The sequence below is a fragment of the Antechinus flavipes genome, chromosome 2, assembly GCF_016432865.1.
Source record: "Antechinus flavipes isolate AdamAnt ecotype Samford, QLD, Australia chromosome 2, AdamAnt_v2, whole genome shotgun sequence".
Classification (NCBI taxonomy): Eukaryota; Metazoa; Chordata; class Mammalia; order Dasyuromorphia; family Dasyuridae; genus Antechinus; species Antechinus flavipes.
In genome coordinates, this window is record NC_067399.1 from 224,827,226 (window position 1) to 224,847,188 (window position 19,963).

Sequence of the window (19,963 nt, forward strand, 5' to 3'; positions counted from 1 at the left end):
TGATGTTATCCTCCATTCTCGACTGTTCCTTCACTTCAGTCTCTGGCGAAGTAGTTCTTTTCCAAGTCAAGATCAAGCTCTTTATAGAAACTCCAGATCTCATTTCCTCCATCTCTACTGGTAGTTTCTTTCTAGAATCAACCAACCCTCTGTTCTCCAATCTTTAAATTCATCTACTGACTCCTATTCTGTTGCCTTCTAATCTGCCCAGTTCTCAAGTCTTAAAAAAATCCCTCACTTGACTCTACCAAACCTTCTTCTTTCATAGCAAAACTCCCATAAAAAGCTATTTTACTCTCCCACCTCAAATCTTTGCAATCTGTCCTCCTCCTTCCTCACTCATCTAAAACTGCTCTCCAAGGTGACCAGTGGATTGCTGAATCTGATGAATTTTCATTAATCCTCACCCTTCTTCAGCTCTTTGTAGCATTTGACAGTTTGGACCTCCCCTCCTGGATACTCTGGGTCTTTGTGATGTCCCTCTCATGATTCACCTATTATCTTTCTGAACATTTCTTCTTAATCTTCATTAGTGGATCACCATTCCTATCTGTCTCCTACCAAGACCCCCAAGTCTCTGTCTTCTTTCTTATCTCCCATGGATTTAATTGTCACAATGCAAATGACTCCCAGATCTAGTCTCTCTCCTGAATAGTGGTCTTGTATCAATAATTGTTCATTAAACATTTTGAACAGGATGTCCTGCGGACATGTCAAACTGGATGTGTCCAAAACAGAATTTATTTTCTTCCCTACCTCCCAAACCCATTCCTCTTTTTAACTTTTCTATTTCTGTTCAGTATACCATAATCTTTCCAGCTACTTAGGTTTGTAACCTTGGAGGCATCCTTTGTATCTCATTCTCACTTATGTCACATAGCCAATAAAGTGACAAATCTTGTCAATTTTATATCCATATCATTTTGTCCATCCCATTCTGTACTCAAAAGACTACCACCTACTTTAATTTTTTATCATCTCTATATGGATTCTTGCAATAATCTTCTAACTGACCACCCTGCCTTGTCTTGGAGAAAGATGGCACTGTGGATAAAGTTCTGGACCTGGAATCAGGAAGACCTGAATTCAAATTCTGCCTTAAACATTAGCTATGACCCTGGTTGAAACTTTACCTCTGTTGGTTTCAGTTTTCTTACATGTTAAATGAGAAGCAGAGCAGCACTGGCCTTCTAGGATTGTTGTGAGAAAAAGTTAGATATTTGCAAAGGACTTTGTAAATTTTTATGTGTTATATAAATGTTTCTTCCTCTTCAAGTAATTCTTCAAACAGGAGCCAAGGAATCCCATAAACAGATTCAACCATTCCACTTTTCAGTTTAATAAATTAATGACCATCATCTCTAGAGTCAAATACAAATTCTTCCTTTTGGCATTTAAAGCTCTTCACAATCTGGTTCCAAGCTACCTTCTCAGTCTCTCCCTATACTTCATTTCAGCCAAAAAAAAAAAAGCCGGTCACTTCTCCATTTCTTACTCATGGCAGCCCAATTTGAATGCACTCCTTCACCTTCATCTCTTGGTTTAAGTACCCCTTTTTAAATGTGGCTTTTATTAGTCTTTCCTACTCCCACATAACCTTCTATTGACTGCATATATACATACATGTCTCTAATAAAATGTAAGCTCTCTGAAGGCAGAGAATTGTTATTTCTGTATTTATACCCTCAGAGATTAGCAGGGCCTGACACAAAGCAGGTACTTAATGGTTATTGATAAGCTATTAGAATATTTGCTACATGCATTCATATTAGATGTGCAAATCTAATGTATTAGGTATCTATATTTGCACTGTATTATGTAGTTGGATGATCATTTATGACTATTACATATTATGTTGCTTGTGATATTGTGATATTGACAGATGCTCAATTGTATCCCTGGAGAGATGTAGAATCCTTTCCAGGCTAGGGGATGGGGGAAGGTGGGCTTGAAGAAGGTAGGGAGATGTCTAACTAGAGGAGTGATGTTAAACTGAGCAGGAACATACACACTTTGGTGAAATAGATAGGAAATGACAGACAGCCTGACTCACAATCCTGATTTCTTAATTGTCATGTTCAACTCTTTGTAACTGCATTTGGTATTTTCTTGGCAAAAAACACTGGAATGGTTTTCCCTTGCCTTCAGTTCATATTATAGAGGAGTAACAGAGGCAAACAGGGTTAAGGGACTTGCCCGGGACTATATGGCAAATGTCTGAGGCTGGATTTGAACTCAAGTCCTCCTGACTCTAAGGCTTGTGCCATCTAGCCCATGACTTTTAATATTAGTACCAGAGTACTCTGTGTGTATTAGGTCCAGGAAGGAGTAATATATGAGTAATATATATATATATATATCCAGATGAGAACTATATATATATATCCAGATGAGAACTAAAGAGCATGGCCAACACTGAGTGACCTGTGATGGCAGTGAGAGAAGCAGGAACCATCAGAATGGAGGCTGAGGAGGAAGAATGGCATCTGTGGGGGATCTAGCCCCATAGCCTCAGTGACTTGCTCTACCATGGCTGGTTAATATTGTTCCCTCCTTGTAGTGAGAGGAGAAAGTTTGAATTCAGACACTGTTTTGTTTTGAGTGAGTTTTGACTTGCCTGCTGACAAAGTGGGAAGATTTTGGTCTGGGATTTGTAATTTGAAAAGCTGCCTGGGGTAATACCTATGCTTTCCCCCCCTTCCTAAGTTTCAAAAACTCTGTGAATTTCTATTATGTTTTTAGGAGTAAATTCCATTGAAACAGCAGGCACTGGAGGACTGGCATTTTTTTCCTTAGTGGGTGGGGGCAGTAAGCCAAGATTCTGAGTAGATTTTAAATCCACACTAAAACCCTAGGATAAGCACAGCACCACAAAAGGGGAGATCGAGCCAGCTCTGAGAGCCTAAACCCCAACTAATGTTCTGTGGCGTACAAATCCTGTGAAAAGGAGCACTGGGTTAACAGCAAGGTGCTCGTTCTTATCCGAGACCTGGCCAACCCTTCTGGGTAATTAAAATTCTATCATAGCCACAGTATTAACTATAGTACTACAGATGTGGTTCTTTCAGTCAAGACCAATCATGTCTCAAGAATTCTTTTACTTTGTATGATACATCATCACATGCTATGGATATAAGACCCTTTTTATTTTCCCCACATTTCTTGTCCACTTTACCATGATTAAAAAAAAATCCACCAGAGGTTCATTTTAGGTTAACTTAGATTCTTCTAAAATTCACAAAGGTGTTTTACCCTGGGAAGGTAATTCCGTAACTCAGGATATGATTAGACAGATATAGAGCATTGGAGGATGAGATTTCAGACAATCAGAGGTGGTACTGAGGATGCTGGTGGTGAGGGGGAGAAAAGGGGTGCAGAAAGGAAGATATATGGGTTTTGGGGACAAGATTTGTCTTTCAAATTTTTGACTAGAATCAGTCCTGCTTCTAGGCACTTCTGTGATCAAACTTCTCCATAGGAACAGTTATATAAATAAAAGGATGGTAGAGGATTAGCAGTTGGGGAACCAACGTTTGAAAGCACAGACTAAGATTGAGTATAGGTTTGGGCCAAGGATTTCCAAATGGCTAAAAAAAATGAGGTTGATTCTGGAGAAGGGGGAATAAATCAGCAGAGAACATTTTTTCTCTCTCCTGTATTCAGGGCTTTTACATATTAAACATTCCAAGTTCAATAAAAAGGGTTCCATGCACATTTTTCCCTTGAAAAAACACAACTGAGACAAAGTGAGAAGTAGCTACAGTTTAATACAAACCTGCACCAGAACACAATGTGTTGGGGTGTTTGTGTGTGTGTTGTTTTGTCTGAAACAGGTGGCTAAAGCACAGGAAAAGTGTGTCCTTTTGGGGACTGACACGTTCTTAGCACCATAACATTACGGAGGCATAAGGAAAGTCACTTGGGTGCCTGGGCTCTGGGGTGGTTCCATGCTGACCCCAGACCATGCCTGCCGCCTCTGTTGCTGCTGGAGGAGGTTTTGGTTTCAGTTTGGTTCTGTTGGTTTCTGGGTCAGAGTTCAAAAAGCCCTCATCACGGTACAGACTTGACAGAGACCTACTGTGGATTCCTAGCACTACACACGCACACACACACACAGTAGTAGCACAATGTTCCCATAACACAACCCCACAAACCTAGAGAGCAGCTAAGGCAAGAAAAACAGCATTTATTCCAGCAAGTACAAGACCAGTTTGAGAGCTGCATTCAATGCAACCAGAGACCCTTTTCATTCCAACCATGAGACACAAGTTTATATGTCTTCCAGGTGGCTCTGGGCTCTGTAAAGGGGCAAGGAGAATCAGGGTGGAGGGGAAGAGGAGAGGCTGGCTATTTTTTATGACATTTTGGAACAACTGATTTTCTAGCTAAAAGCTTTTGGGTGTGGGTGAGTCATGGAGAGAGGTCAGAAGGGTAGGGAGGGGGGTGGGAAAAATGACCTTTTAGATCTGCAATTATGATAAGAGAAGGAATGTGGTTCCACAACTCCCCTTTCTCCTTCCTCCCTGCACTGGACACTTTAATTCTAAAATTGCAATATTGGGACCTGTATGGAAAAAAGCTCTCCCAGCAAAACTATGGGGTAGTTCTGGTCTACTCTGCTGGCCAGCTCTCTCCTTGCTCTTTGGCATCTGCCCAAGTCCCACTACGTGGAAAGTAGGGAGAAAGTTAATTTTATTCAGAACCACAACCAGAGCAGCCGTTGTTGGCATCCACATCCTCATGGGGCCAAGCTGGACTCCATTCCCCAGACCCCAGTTTCTGCCACTTGGCTACCATTTCTATAACTGCCTGTAATACACTTCATTCCCACCATCTTTTTGCCTTTTATCTTCTGGCCAGCAATGACCTCTTCTCTCCAGGGTCCTCCTGAGACTGAGATCGGGTTGGGAGTCGAGGGTGGGTGTAAAACTGCCATAGCAGACTAGAGTTCAAAACACAGAGCAAGCCTCTGATGTTCTCTAGTCCTAGCACAGACACCAAGGACTTAAGGATTTTTGCTTTAGACTGAATGGCCATCAGAGAAAACAAGCAAACACATATATGGCCTGTTAAGGATTCACTTGGGAGGCAAATTCTGCAAGTGATTTTGCAATTATTTGGTGAGGAGGGCAACCAGGAGTGGTCTCACACCTCCTCTCCATAGCAAGGATGCCTGATCAAAGCTGCGGGGGCAATTCTGGCAACTTCTGGCGAGACTAGCCAGGGGCCCAGCAGAAGTCCCGTCGGAGCTTAGGAGCCGTGGGGGACTGGCTTCCCGGGAGATGGGACACCAGTCTAAACAAGGGCAGGGCTAAAACTAAGGAACTAAAATAGAGCTCAAGAAAAGGAGGGTGTCTCCTGGCCTGAGTAAGTCCTCCCATCCTTCTGTCAAGAGAGAATGTCACTCAGTAGTAGATGGAGACCCCCCACCCCATGTGGCTGAGGTCTCAAAATCTGAGTATCCCAACTGAAAAGCCCAGTGGTCTTCAATATTGGAAGGCAAACCCTTCCTAAAATTACATTTCCTTTCAAATAAAGAATAGCCTCAGTATCAGGAAAGGGCTGGGTTCAGGCATTAGGAACCTTGGGAAGATGGTGGCAGCAGGCTGGGGTAGAGGATAAGGCTGAGACACTGGGGATAGGGGTGGGGCTGGCCGGAGACATGGGCTGTGGGGTGGGGCTGGCCGGAGACGTGGGCTGTGGGGGTGGGGCTGGTCAGAGACGTGGGATGTGGGGGTGGAGCTGACCCGAGAACTGGGGTGTGGGGATGGGGCTGGCTGGAGGCTTGGTCGCGATGTCCTAAGGACAGCCTTCCAGACCCCTGTAGCTGCGGCCTTCCTGCCTAAATTCCCCATCCCTCCTCTTCTCCAGGCCCTTCTCCCCCCCTTTTCCTCCTCTCTTGGAAGATGGGAGGTTTCTTGCCAGTCACAGAGGAGGACCGCTCCGGCTTCTGTCCCAGAGCTCTCGATCGGCTCAGGGAGATCAGCAACGGGAGGGTTAAGACCATACAAGTCTGAATTTTTAAAATAATGGATGCCCAGGCTGTTCTTACAGGATCAGATTCTAGATTTTGGTTGCCGTGAGGATCTGGGAGCTGTGTCTATCAGGCTTGGGGGAGGGTGGAGGCAGGACTCGTTTTTGCCCTTTAACCAAGTGGAAGACCCAGTTCGGGAGCATGGGGGCTTGTTCTCTCCTGCCCTGCCGCTTGGGCTGGCGCTGACTGCAGCATCTCTGGAGGATCATGTCTATCCCCGTTTCTATCCTAACGCTAAGTGACACAAAGCACTGTTTTTTTCACATGATGCACTAACAAACCAAACCAAACCAAACCACTGCTCAAACCAAACGTGCAAAACAAAATCATTTACACGCGCATGGCACGAGGCCTCGCACCGGCTCCCAGCTCGGTCTTCGGCTGCTTGTTCTTTGTGTAAGTGCGGGAGGGACTGGGAGAAGAGGGGAGGCGGGGGAGCTGGCAAAGGGTTCGTTTGCTTCATCTGCATAAACGCCTCGGCTTGGAACGGGACCGCTGAGGAGCTCAGGAACTACGGGAGGGGAGGGAGTCTCGGACAGGGCTGGGTACACCGACTAGCAGAACTGGGAAATGGGGTTCTGAGGGGGGCCGGGGGACGGGAGGGGCCTGGGACGGGAGGGAGACGACTGCTTTTGAAACACTTCTGCCAAAGTGCCCTGGACAGCGGCTGGCCGGGCTAGGAAGAAGGCCCTTCAAGCTGCTGCTTCCTCGCCAAGCAAACAGCCGAAGGCCAGTGTGAGAGTTGGGGCGAGGCCGCTGCCTATGCAATGCAGTCAGTGCATAGTGCCGGGCCCCCCTGGCCCACCGATGCAGCCTGCGGAGGCCAGGAAAGGAAAGGACTACAGCAAGAGGAGCATCGTCCCAAAGTGCTTGTTAGGATTGGCTCAAAGCATAGTGAATGACGTTTCAGACATGTGAAGTGCTCCCAAGTGTCCTGTGTGCCCTTCCCTTCCCCCCTCCCGCCGTCTAGGGTGTTGGACTGTCTGGCCCAGCCTCCCCGTGCAACCGCAGTGGTGGCCAGAAGGTGGGCTGGCTAGCTGCTGCTGCATCCTTAGATGGGAGGCTGGTCAGCGTCTTTACCAAATGCCGCTCGACCTGCCTCCGGGGGGAGCGAGAATCCGAGCCGAGGCTCGCTTTGGAACATGGTCATCGATTTGAGAACCTGTAAGGGGCAGAACGACAGAGTGAGACGCTGCTAACCTTGTCCGAGGCCGCTACCCTTTCCCTCCGTCTAAAGACTAAGCTCCTCGAGGGCAGGGCCTGGGGTTTTTTTGTGTGTTTTTAGTGCCTTTTTTTGTATTCCCAGAATATAGCAAAATGCCTAGCACAGAGCTGGTACTAATGCTTACTGATTGATTCATTTGGACAGTCCACTCTATATTCTATAGATCTGTCCTGGGCTGGGGGCATATTAGTCTAAATTTGGCACCCAAGGATTCTGGTGGTTTATACAAAGTAAAAGGGTCTAAAAGCAGGCAGGGACCGCTCTCTTGGAAAGGGTCTGCTTCTTACCAAACTTCTTTTCATTTCAAAAATACTTCACTGTACTGAGAAATCAGAGTCGGACCTCAGAGACCCTGGCTAAAGACATAACAAGACTTAGTTTCGGCAAGAGATTCATGAAATTCAACGGAACCAGCTGAGTTCTAGCTTTAAGGTGCCAGCACAGGATTGAGGTCCAGATCATTGGGCCAGGGAAGGGGTTTAAAGTGGGAAGAAACAAACATCGAAGAGCTAAAGAGATTCTTAGAAAATCTATATTCAAATAATCTTGTCTACAGTTTTTTTTTTTCTTCTGATAAATGGAAATCCAGCCTTGGTATAATGAACAGCCCCTTCTACTTCCAGATGGCTTTAATTGTCAAGAAACTTTTCCTGAAATCTAGCTTATATCTGCCTCTCAACAACTTCCTGTTCCTAGCTCCTCCATCCATGGCCAAGGATAATCCCTCTTCCAATGATGGCCCTATAGATACTTAAGAACAGCTCTCATGCCTTTCTTGAGTTTTAAACTCAACTAAGCATCCCCAGTTTCTCCAATTAATTCTTGTAGACCATCTTTCTAGATCTCTCACCATCCTCATGGATCTCTTCTCCTAATTGTCTATGATCCCTCCCTCCCCCAACTCTGAGAACTTTTTAGATACATACGGGCAATGCTATTTTTTTTTCTTGAGTTCTGCATAGAAAGAAGAGAATTAGTAGTTCGAAAGCTAAGGTGAGGATAGAGGTTCTATTTACTTCTGGGACTAGAATAGATATGACCATATGTGGTTCTGCATGGAGAAGGGTTTGCTTTTTACAATTCTAGATTAATTTAATGTAAATTAATGGGGTAGTTGGTGGTTCTGGTAGGCCAGGAGATGGGTAATCAACATACCAAAGACCCTGAGTTAGGCTGCATGATAGTAAGAAGAAACCATCAAATGTGCAAGCGTTCTGAGTCTCAATGTACCATTTCCCACCCTCTCTCACCAGAGACTACTGAAGGGGTGGGCTTCCCTTTTCTATGTTGTATTACACTCCTCATGACTGGTGGGAACAATGATAGCAATGGAAAATTTCTGCCCTGCAAGAATGTCTGCATTATTTTGCATACTTCTGACATGATAATTCCATGCCCTATGTAGGCAACTAAGAGAATAAGGAAATTCATAGAAAGTAGAAGTTAAAGACTCCTACTCCTGAGAACAAAATACACAATGATTACAAGAGAAAGGTGAATTCTGAGTAACAGGAAAACTAATGAAGAGGTTTTCTAGTGGAGAGAACTTAAAACAATCCTTTTCCTTCTCAGAAGGGGGGGGGAAGGGACTACTCAGAAAGAATATTATATACACTGTCAGACAAGGTTTCTCTACTTTTGGTGTTTTTATTTAAATTGTTTTTTGTCACAAAGGAGGGTTCAGTATAGATTGTAGGTTGTTGGGAAATAACTATGATTGATTATAAAATGATCAGTCACTAAGCTGTGCATATCCTTTGATCAGAGACGGTTGGGAGAAAAACAATTCTGGTTAAACAAAAAATAAAATGACTAGGATGCAAATACAGAGTCAGGTTCCTCATCCGTTGAGTTAAGGGTTGTACTACATGACCTCTGAGGTCCCTTTTTAACTCGAAATATATTAAATTAAGACAACAAACATCAACACAAATATTTTTTTAAAAGAAAAAATAAAAGGCCCTTCCTACTCCTGAATTGGTGTATCAGATCCTTATTCAATCCAATTGCCATGCTGTTATAGCTGGTGAGATTCTACAAATGAATCGAGTATTTAACTATAGAATATTGGGAGATAGGTGCTCACTGTCCTTTTTAGGGGAGAGATGATATAGTTCCTCCTAACACAGAGTAATTTGGAAGTCTTAGCACATTTTATAAACTCCAAAATCTCTGCACTTGCCAACAAGAAGCAGTTTATCCATATGTTGCTATTAAATGTCAGAGCATATGAGGACACTATCTTTGCCAAGAAGCAGCCCATGGTCCCAGGCTCAGGGATCAAATTGTAATCTCATTTTTGAAGGAATCAAATTGTAATCCCATTTTTGAAGAAATGAAAGATGTTGGAATTGGACCTAGATACTCCAAGGATCCCCAAGATTTTACAGGCTGCTAGGGAGAGACTATGAGGAAAGATAAAAAAAGAAACTGGAACTCATAAGGAAAGAAAAAAGAAAAGGAAATAATGCGTCTTTTCAACAGAGGAAATATGTTTAGGGGCAGTTAGGTGGTGCAGTGGATAGAGCACCTGCCCTGAAGTCATTAGGACCTGAATTCAAAAGTGACTCCAGACACTTAACACACTTCCTATCTTTGTGACCTTGGGCAAGTTACTTAACCCCAATTGCCTCAGGGAAAAAAGTTTAAAAGCTTAAAGAAGGACAGAAAACTGAAAAATGATGTATGTGGGGAAAATAGAAAGAGAGAAGGGGAGAGAAGTGGGGAAAAAGGAAAGGAAAGAGAGAAGGGAAGGACAGGGGGGGAAAGAGAGGAGGGGAGAGAGAAGGGGAGCGAGAGAGAATGGATGTTAGGGAAAGGGGGAAAAAATCAGAAATAAAAAATCCTACAGAACAGGTAAGAGCCAGAAAGTTGATTGGAGGAATTAGAGGTGGGCTCCCAGAATCCACAGGGATAATGACATCCACATTGAGGTGCTAATTCATTGCTAGAGTAGAATTTGCTATATATTGAAGCCTCAAGTAGATTGAAAGGGGTGGAGACTTGATGGGTGGGAAATGCTAAATACTGATTTAAACTTGACAGTCTCGGGAGAGATGGTTGTTTTGGATATGTCCAAAAGGTCCCTTTCTGTCTGTCTTTCTCTCATCTCAGCATTAGCAGGGGTTCTCAAACTACGGCCCGCAGGCCAGATGTGGCAGCTGAGGACGTTTATCCCCCTCACCCAGGGCTATGAAGTTTCTTTATTTAAAGGCCCACAAAACAAAGGTTTTGCTTTTACTACAGTCCGGCCCTCCAACAGTCTGAGGGACAGTGAACTGGCCTCCTATTTAAAAAGTTTGAGGACCTCTGCTACCATATCTAGCTCAGAGTTATGAGAAGCAATGTGATGGTTAGAGAGCTGGCTTCACAGGCAACAAGACCTGGGTTCGGGTACAGTTTTGGATCCACAATGGCTATATGATGGAGGGCAAGTCACTTAATCTCTTAGTATCCCAAGTAATTTTAAGACTGAAAATTGCAGAAAAGGCAGTGGCCACACTGATTAAAGGAATTAGCTCCCGGGAACTCTCTAGGCACAAATCGGATAGTATCCTAGCCTGCTCCAAAAACTCTTAGCTCTTCTACTCTAACACTTGCTTCCAGAGAGTGGGGGAGGGATGAACAGGTACCTCAGGCAGTTTCCTCCTACCTGATGTAGCTGCATCGTTTTGCCTCTTCCCTCTGCCCTCCCTGCCCCCCTGCCCCCACCCCCCTGGGGCCCAAGCGAAGATCCCCACACTGTGCTGCCCCTGCTCTTACCAGATAGGCTGAAGCTGGACTCGTGAAGGTCCCTCATGCCCCCATGTCGGGTGACTGGCCGGGTGGGAGTGTCTGCAAGTGGAGTTCCCATCTCTTTTTTCCCAGCATGCACAACCACAGCTACATCCCCCAGGTAGGGAGTGCGGTCCACTCCCTTAACCTTTAAGCTCTAATAAAGGGGGGAGGGGAGGAAAAAAAAAAGACAACACCATCAGAGCCAAGTGGTTTGACTCAGGGCTTCTTCCAGGGATATTCTTGGTGGCCGACAGAATACTGGATGTAGCTACACTCACCTCTATAGCAAAGGATACATTCTGATTTCTAAGGAAGAATTCTTTTTTGTGTCCCTGAATTGTGTGTGTAAAGAAAGCCTCAGGCTCATCTCCAACACTGGAGACAGCCAAGGAAACAGGGGAGGCACCCCTGGTTATTGGAGTATATAGATTCTGGAGACATTAAGGAACATTGATAATACAGAATAATTAAAACCGAATAAAACGAATGGTAGTTCAGACACATTCCTGTTGCCTAATATCCAAAAATGCTTATTTTGTCACTGTAATTTCATTAAGGAAATAGTGCTTATATAAATATTACATCTTCCCCCCCAATGTCCCTTTGTAGAGTAAGGCATCCCTCATGTCTGGATTAATATCTCTTCTTGCTTTCCCCTTTTGAAACCTCTTGCTTCCTTCAAGGCTTAACTCTGGGGCTGTCCCTTACCAGAGGTCTTTTCTGATCCTGATACTTCCATTAGTTGTTAGTGACCATTCTCCACCCTATTACTTTGTATTTACTTATCTGTCTACTTATTGTATTTCTTCAGCCTTTTTCCACATCATGCCCCATCAGCTTGCTCTGGCAGAATTTAAATTTCTCCAAGGTAGAGGCTATTTTATTTTTGGCAACCAACACCAGGCCTCAAACACAAAAGGCACTTTATAAATGCTTACCAAATTGAATTGTGTTACAACACTGATTTTAAATATTGTCTCAAAGAGATAAACAATTTTTTCAGAAAATTTGCCATGCTGCAGAGGTGGGGAGATACGATTTATATAGGTGAGTAGCGATTTTCCCACTATAGAAGCACAAATAGTTAAGAAAAATTTATTCACTCAGCATTTAAAATTTAGATTGTGAAAATAAGCCAAGCTTAGATCTTATTTACTGATTAATTAGATTAACATTAACTTATTAATGATTAATTAGAATGATTTGGTTGGTTCTTTTCTTTGCAATTATAAAAAGGGATGATCATCCTAGCCAGAGGAATACAGAGAAGCATTATGTAAGAGACCTCAAGAGAAAACACACTTACAAAATTGCTACTAAGTAGAGAAGAAAAAAATTAATGGCCTCATTAAATATATTATAAACTATAGTTTTAAAAATATTAATGTATCATATTTTCCCATAAGTCTTAAAAGCATCCAATATCATAGACGGGTGAAGCTGACTTTCTCTTATATTACAGTAGCCAAAAAGTCTACCATCCTTTCCTGTGCTCTCAATGAAACAGGTTCCTAGTGTGGGGGTGAAATTATATTTTGTACAGGGGTCCATGCTACTTTGTGTTCTAAGGATATGGCAGGGGAGGTACTGTATTTATGTTTTACATAACTTAGGGATGCAGAGTAAGGCTCTTTTTCTTTTTTGCCTTGCCCTCAAATTTAGGGATACGATTCTTGGTCCCCAGGAATCACTGAAATCCAGTCACTCTCTCTCATACACACAAACACAAATTTAGAACTGGAATGGATATCAAAGGTCACCTAGTCCAACCCATTCATTTTACAGATGAGGAAACTGAGGTCCAAAAAAGGGATGCCTAAAGTCATACAAAGTAGGTCGCACAGAGTCAGCCAGGGAAAAGAGGCAATAAGCATTTCATTAAGAGCTTATTAAGTGCCAGGAACTTTGTTAAACACTGAGGATACACATTTAAGAAAAAAGACAGTCCCCTGCCCTCATGAAGCTTACATTCTAATGAGAGAAGAAAATCCATAAAAAGGATCTAGAAAACTGAGGGTAGGGAATGGAGAAAGTATCTAGTGAGGAGTAGAGGAAACATGGTAGAAAAATCTTTGAAGTCAGAAGCAGGTTGGCCTAGGGCCCTTCCTGAAACAGAGACGAAAGGAGGAGCTCACAAAGGAGAAAAAAGGGGTTGAAAGGAAAGAAAAATGCGTCAGGGTACAACATCCCTGAGTACTGTGCTGGGATTTGAATTTGGGACTTTTAGCTCTGAATCTAAGATTTTTCTATAGCATCATATTAGGTGCTGATGCTGGATGAGACCCATGTAGCTATAAATATCAGTAATAAAATAACTTGTCTCCTTTGAATACTGTTACATAGAAACAAGGCTCTGCCAGATGCTGGAAGAAGATATGGAACTTGACAAGCTATCACACCCTCTTATGTGCTCTTTATTGACTTCTAGAATGCTGACTCCAAAGCCAAAGCTTGAGATAAGGGGTATCAGGGGAGAGAAAGAAGAAAAGCAAGTTTTCTTTGAAAGAAAGTCAGACCTGCCCCCCTGAGATCTTTCTTAATGTATATGAAGGTATTTTGTAATTAAAAAATGCAAGCTTCTGTTATTATTAATATTTTCAAAGAATAATCTTGTATAATATATGCCTGTCCAAAAATTCTTTAGAACACCTAGCTAAGTGTAATTTCTAAAATTGGCATTCAGTCAATAATTCTTATGCACGTGCACACATTAAGAAATGCCCCTTCTCTCTTCTTTTCTCTCTCTCTCTAAAATCACTCATAATTAATATTATACCCCTTAATAGTCCCTCAGTCATACAAATCAGTTATGATATATCATGCTTTTGTGGAATAATTGATTAATGCTTTAGGTGTAACTTAATCTATTTATTTCAAATTTCCCAGCCCTATTAACAAGAATATATTGAATATATAATTTAAACTTTTTTTCAAGACCTCAAAATATTATCATTATATATTTTTGTCATGTCTCATCTATAACAGGGAATTTGGTTAAATCCAACTAATAGAAATAGTCACTTTTGTTTTCCTGAAGCAACTCTATATATCAAGTTGCTTTATTGTCATTTGCTTTGTTCTTAAAAGAAGTGGTGTTTATGTAGAACCTGATGACTAATTTGGAGGCTATAACATAGCAACTTTGAAAAATAAAATTTATGCCTAATAATATTCATCCTTTCCCCCAAAATTGTTTCTGGATTTCAATGACCCCCCCCCCCCAATTTTTAATCTTTTTTCAATATCTTTAATTCATCTAACAGCCTTTCTCTGATGCTTGATCATGGTATGGAGGTGACCTGGGCTCTGAAAGGCAATGCTAATGGAATACAAATATGACTAGCTCTACCAAACTGGGAAAAATTCAAGGTCATTTGCAGTATGTTTATCATCTGAATACACTCTTGATTAATCTTACACTCACTTCTGAGAAACTCATTGTCCAGCAAGTTACTAATACTTTTGGTCACAGAAACTTGTGGAACTACTTACTTGGACACAAAGGAGGTTCACACAGGGCATACCCAGCTGAGCACAGGTCCTTGAAGTTTTAGTGATTTTTACTTTTTAACAGCCTTCAAAATATATTCTATTGTTGTTTAAGTATCAGTAACCACCTTCAAATCCATCAGCTTCAACTTATTATCTTCATTCCTCAGAGTTCACAAGAATAAGACATTCATAAGTTTATCCTTTTTCTTTATTTTTGCTCTGGGAGACAGGAAGTGTTGCATCTCATTTTGATTGTCATACACTGTCTTCTTGACACTTCTATATTTCATGGACTTTCTCCTCACCTAATTTCATTTTTCTCTCCTTTATACATTCCATATTTCAAATGAGCTGTATTAGCAGTTTTCACTGAACATTCTCATTCCATCCTCTTGATAAAATTTCTTCCGCTGATTATTTACCAAAATAAATAAAGCTCAAAGACTTTGGTGAACAGAAACTTTGGAAATTGACAAACACTTTGAAGAATTTTTGATGTCAGTGGGTGGTTTTTCCAACAGTACAGATTGCAACCTATCTATGTCTTCTCATTCTGTTTGATTCTTGTTTGTATCTTCTCCTAAAATGCTCCAGATATGTCCACTTAGCATTTTCTTGCCTTTCCTCTAGGTATCATGACATCATATATCTAAAAATGGAACACACTTGCTATCCACTAGCTATCTTTCCCTCTTGGTACATGACCAGCTCTCTCTCTTTTACAAAAATATCCATCACTCTGCTAACTCCCTATACACAGCTTCTCCTATGCAGGTCTTCATTGGTAATATGTTGCAGCCTAGTCACATTGGCCCTCTTCATTGCTCTTTGGGTGGCTTCTGACTTTAATTTTCTGCAGACTGTGATATATTGAAGATTTGTGGTTATACCAAATCATGAGAAGATTATTAAATTATTAATATAAAAAGATGGGTTTCTTCTTTCAAGGAGAAGCTTGCAAACATGAAAAGCATTGCATGATTTTCCAAAAGCAATAAAATTCTTGGTTCAATTCAGAGTCAAGCCACAGTGCCTGTCTAAGATTTTATACACACAGACACACAGATTGATATGGCACACATGATAGTTTGGACAATGGACATTCTTCACTCGGGTTTTTTCTGTGTGAATAGTTAGGCTGAAATTTTCTGAGTGATTATGGACCTCAATACCTCTGTAGATTAAGCTCATAAAAATGGGGAAGACAGCAGCTGGATCAATAATTATTGATAGGATGGTGAAAAGCTTTGAAGGCATAAATAGATAAAATGAAGGGTAGATGTTTAGTATAGAGAAGAAAAGATTATCAGGAGACAAAAGAACTGTCTTCAAGCATTTGAAGGACTGTCACATGCAAGAAGTAGTAGTTTGTTTCGTTCACTTTAGCTATAGGAGAACTCAAACCAGGAACAATAGATGGTATTTTCAAAGGGAAAATTTAGGCTTTATGTGAGAAAAAAACAACAAGGCAAAATTGTTAAGTCATGTCTGACTTTTCATGACTCCATGGACACAAACATTCCAGACCCTTCTATTTTCCACAATATTTCAAAGTCTGTGCAGAGATACTTCAGTGGTTTGCCATTTCCTTCTCCAGCTCATTTTACAGTGACAGAAGTGAGGCAAACAACATCAAGGGTCTTGCCCAGGGTCACACAGCTACTAGTAAGTGTCTGAGGCCAGTGCTGAACTCAGAAAGATGAGTCTTCCTGACTCCAGGCTCAGTGCTCTGTGCACTGAGATGCTTAGCTGCCAAAGGCAGTATTGCAGTAGTTCAAAAGGCCTGTGAGCTGGCAAATTTGCTCATCTCCACTCTAAATGTCTCATAGGGACTATTTGAATCCCATTTGTGATAGACTCTTCTGAGCTTGAATAGCTCTGATCAACCACATTTGGATACACTGTACCTTGTCTCCAATGGATGATGCCATTTTGGTCTTCTGAGCACGAGGGATAACAACCAGGCTGGCTACTGAGTTCCCTTTGACTCCAAAATTCTGTGATATTTTACTGATCAAATGTTTTGGGTAATGGCAAGTTCTATAATTTTTTTCCCTTCAATAACTGGGCATTTTCCACTTTTGTAGCCTGCCCTTCTCTAAGTATAGTGATATAGCACAACTATTCTTCCCAACTTTGTTTTCCTGGGTACTATTTACACTTCTTATATAGAATTGAGAACAGTAATATTAGCATCCAGATGCACTGGTTCCACTGTCACCCCAAAGAGCAAGGGAGAATCTGCACACATATATTGTATCTATACTGTGACATATTTAACATGTATAGGATTGTATCTATACTGTGACATATTTAACATGTATAGGATTTTATCTATACTGTAACCTATTTAACATGTATAGGACTGCTTGCCATCTGGGGGAGGGGGTAGAGGGAGGGAGGGGAAAAATCGGAACAGAAGTGAGTGCAAGGGATAATGCTGTAAAAAATTACCTTGGCATGGGTTCTGTCAATAAAAAGTTATTTAAAAAAAAGAGCAATGGAGAGAAATATGGTTCTATCTTTTTAAAAAGAAATTTTAACAGATTATTTTCCACTTTTCACCCAATAGACAACACAAATGCAATTTTCAGACCTTGTCTAGGATACATAAAGGCCTTGGTCCTATGTTCTACCCCTGAGGTATAATGTAATTAAATGTTTGCTTTATCTACTTATGAAATAATGGATGACTAATCAACCAAATAAGTCAGGCAGATTTTTGTATATTTTCTAGCCAGATGGATGAAAGCTGGGTTTGGAGATGCAACTCATGCTATATTGGTTTTCCTCAACTCATTGTCTCCCATGGCTTTCATAGTCTTTTGACCATGTTTTTACCAAAGATTCTTTTATGAATTTTTATTCATGGAATCATCATCTATTGAGGTAATATTAGGGACTAAATTTTCATTAACTAGAAATCCTATGAAGCATTCTTAGATGTGAACTTTAATATTTTAGAAATATTTTTCCTATTTTTTTTGATTACACTACCTGGCTAATATGGAAGTGGGAGGGAGGGAAGACCTACTACAGGAATTCATAGAATCATTGTCAAATGTTGATGAGATTATCTAGATTATCACAAATGTTAATAATCCTGCATTACTCTTCTGACTCAATATGAAATACCTCTTAGATCCTGTGTTGTGGCCTATTGTATTTTGTCTTTGACTCGGCACTGTATCATAGATGGGGACTACCTGGTTTGCTTTTGGATTTAGTATCTTCAATTTTCAAATATGCATTTCCTAGCAACCAAAAACTTCTTTTGTATAGATGATATAGTATTAAATTTCTTCTCTTCATCTTTGTTGGCTCTTAAAAGAGTGTTTGAGAACATTCTGAACTTTCAGGATATAGGATTATTGAAAGCTTTGATCTTTTGGTACAAAGAATTAGTCTCACTTTTCCCTTTTGCCTTATTGAAGATCTGTATAAACGAGATAGGAAATTCATCCACTGAAATTAAATAATGTTCCTTACTTCATTAATAATATGAAGTATTTAAGCATCATACAATGGTGGGAACCAAGAGAGTACAATAAAATTGTAGACCAAGAGAATTTTCCGGTAACAGGAGAAAGAATTCTGCTATACAACAGACAATCCAAAGTACCCTGGAGCTCAAGCCTGTCTGAAGGGGATTTTAGAAATCCAGTTGGTGATCAAAGTATATAAGCTTGAGAGCCAGTGATTTTTCATTTTTGTATCTTCAATGCCTAATAGAACGCTTGATACATAGTAGGTATGTTATAAATGCTTGCTGACTAAAAAGATACTATTTTCTGTTATCAATCAAGTATACTATTGTCCCTAACATACTAACCCCTCAGCATAAGAAAGCTAGGTATAGGTTAAAACAATAAATTTATCATTTATATGAAAAGCTTTTTGCAGAAAAAAAACTAAAAGACTGAACATGGGCAAGAATAAAAGTTCTCAGACATTTGGTCAGAGGGATCATGCAGATAGGCCATCCATTTCATCCCAAAGAGAATACAGGAAACATTTTCTTCTCTCCTTGGTAATTTAGAGTAAAAATCAGACAGAATGTGATCAAAGTGCCTCATCCCTTGAAATGAGAAAAAAAATCCCTATCTTTTAATTTATAATACCAACCAGCTTCCTGGTAAAGAAATTCTTATGCTCACGAACAGGTAGAAGTAGGGATTAATACCAGGTGCTTAGAAGATTGGGGTGGGAATCTGCCTCCCAACTCAAGCCCCTGGATAGAATCTGTAACCCAGAGTTGACTCTAGAGCTGGAGATGGAGGGAAAATTTTGTCTGGGGACAAGTAGGACTTACAATCATGTAGATACTCAAAAGAAATGCCCAAAAAACCATCTTCCCTGAGTTTGTTTTGAATAGCAAATATCTTTTTCTTGCCTAGTCCTACTTAAATGGGAATCTATATTTAAGAACTGCAGATCCAGGGCCAGTATCAGACTCTTGAGCTGGGTCAATTTTCCTGATTCTTTTCTGGGAATTGTCTCTGGGTGTCATATATCCAGAAACCAGAGGACCAAACCCACACCCCTCCCAAACCCTAGAATCTACTATGCTCTAAGCACTGAACTAGTGAGATAATAGTGGGGGAAAACAAGAACTAAGACTAATTGAAAGGTGAAGCATAGAATAAATGAACACTGAAGTCCTTTCCAACTCTGAGTATAATATAGAAGCAGATAAAGATGGGGGAGAGGAGAGGATGAATTGTTTTTAAGGATTTCATGCCCCCTGAAACAAGGGACTTCTCAATATGTGGGTGGGGAGAGGAGCCCTCTTATACTCTGATGGATAGGAGTTGTGGGCATTGGGGCTTGAGGACAGAAGTTAGAGAAAGGAATAAGTGATTCCAAATGCCTCACAGGGGCACTTAGTAGAATAGACAAGGAAGTACCAGGAATATATCAGACTAGATGGATTTTAAAGTAACATTAGGTTGAATCTATATTTTACTATTTATATTTTATTACAGATTATTTAGGGAACTAATGATAGGAACAGTGAGAGAAATAGCAAAGTGCCTTCAGGAATATTTTTCTCTCACTGAATCTTTTCCAGTCCCTTAGGGCCCTCATCCATGTGACAAGCCTGGAATGACCAAAAGACATGAAGTACCTGGGGCTCAAAGTTGTCCATTTATATTAATATAAGAATACTCACAGCTAGACTCAAAATGATGTTAAACCTCTTCCTAAATAACAGCTAGCATTTTAAAGTTTGCAAAGTGCTTTTCAAAAATTGCTCATTTTTATCTCCTAACAATCCTGTTTATTATTAGCTTTATTACCTACATGTTAGAGATGAAGAAGCTGAAGCAGATGGATGCTAAGTGATTTGCCTAGAGTTGCAGAGTTAGTGTCTAAGGCTGGATTTGAACTCAGGTCTTCCTGATTCTACATCTGGCACTCTTTCCACTGCACCT

General features: G+C 41.0%; 1 protein-coding gene across 3 annotated transcripts in view; it reads right to left on the reverse strand.

Annotated features, from left to right (window-relative positions):
* Positions 1-3,747: 3,747 nt before the first annotated feature.
* DPYSL5 (dihydropyrimidinase like 5) overlaps positions 3,748-19,963 on the reverse strand; it is a 106,986-nt gene continuing 90,770 nt past the window's right edge. For 2 of the 3 annotated variants that reach the window (XM_051976316.1, XM_051976315.1), the window contains exons 12-13: positions 11,022-11,190; positions 3,748-7,196 (exon numbers count right to left, since the gene is read on the reverse strand). In XM_051976316.1, the coding sequence (XP_051832276.1) occupies positions 7,111-7,196; positions 11,022-11,190 (255 nt within the window). In that variant the 3' untranslated portion in view covers positions 3,748-7,110. The remainder of the gene's footprint in view (positions 7,197-11,021; positions 11,191-19,963) is intronic. The other variant, XM_051976317.1, reaches the window with a different exon arrangement.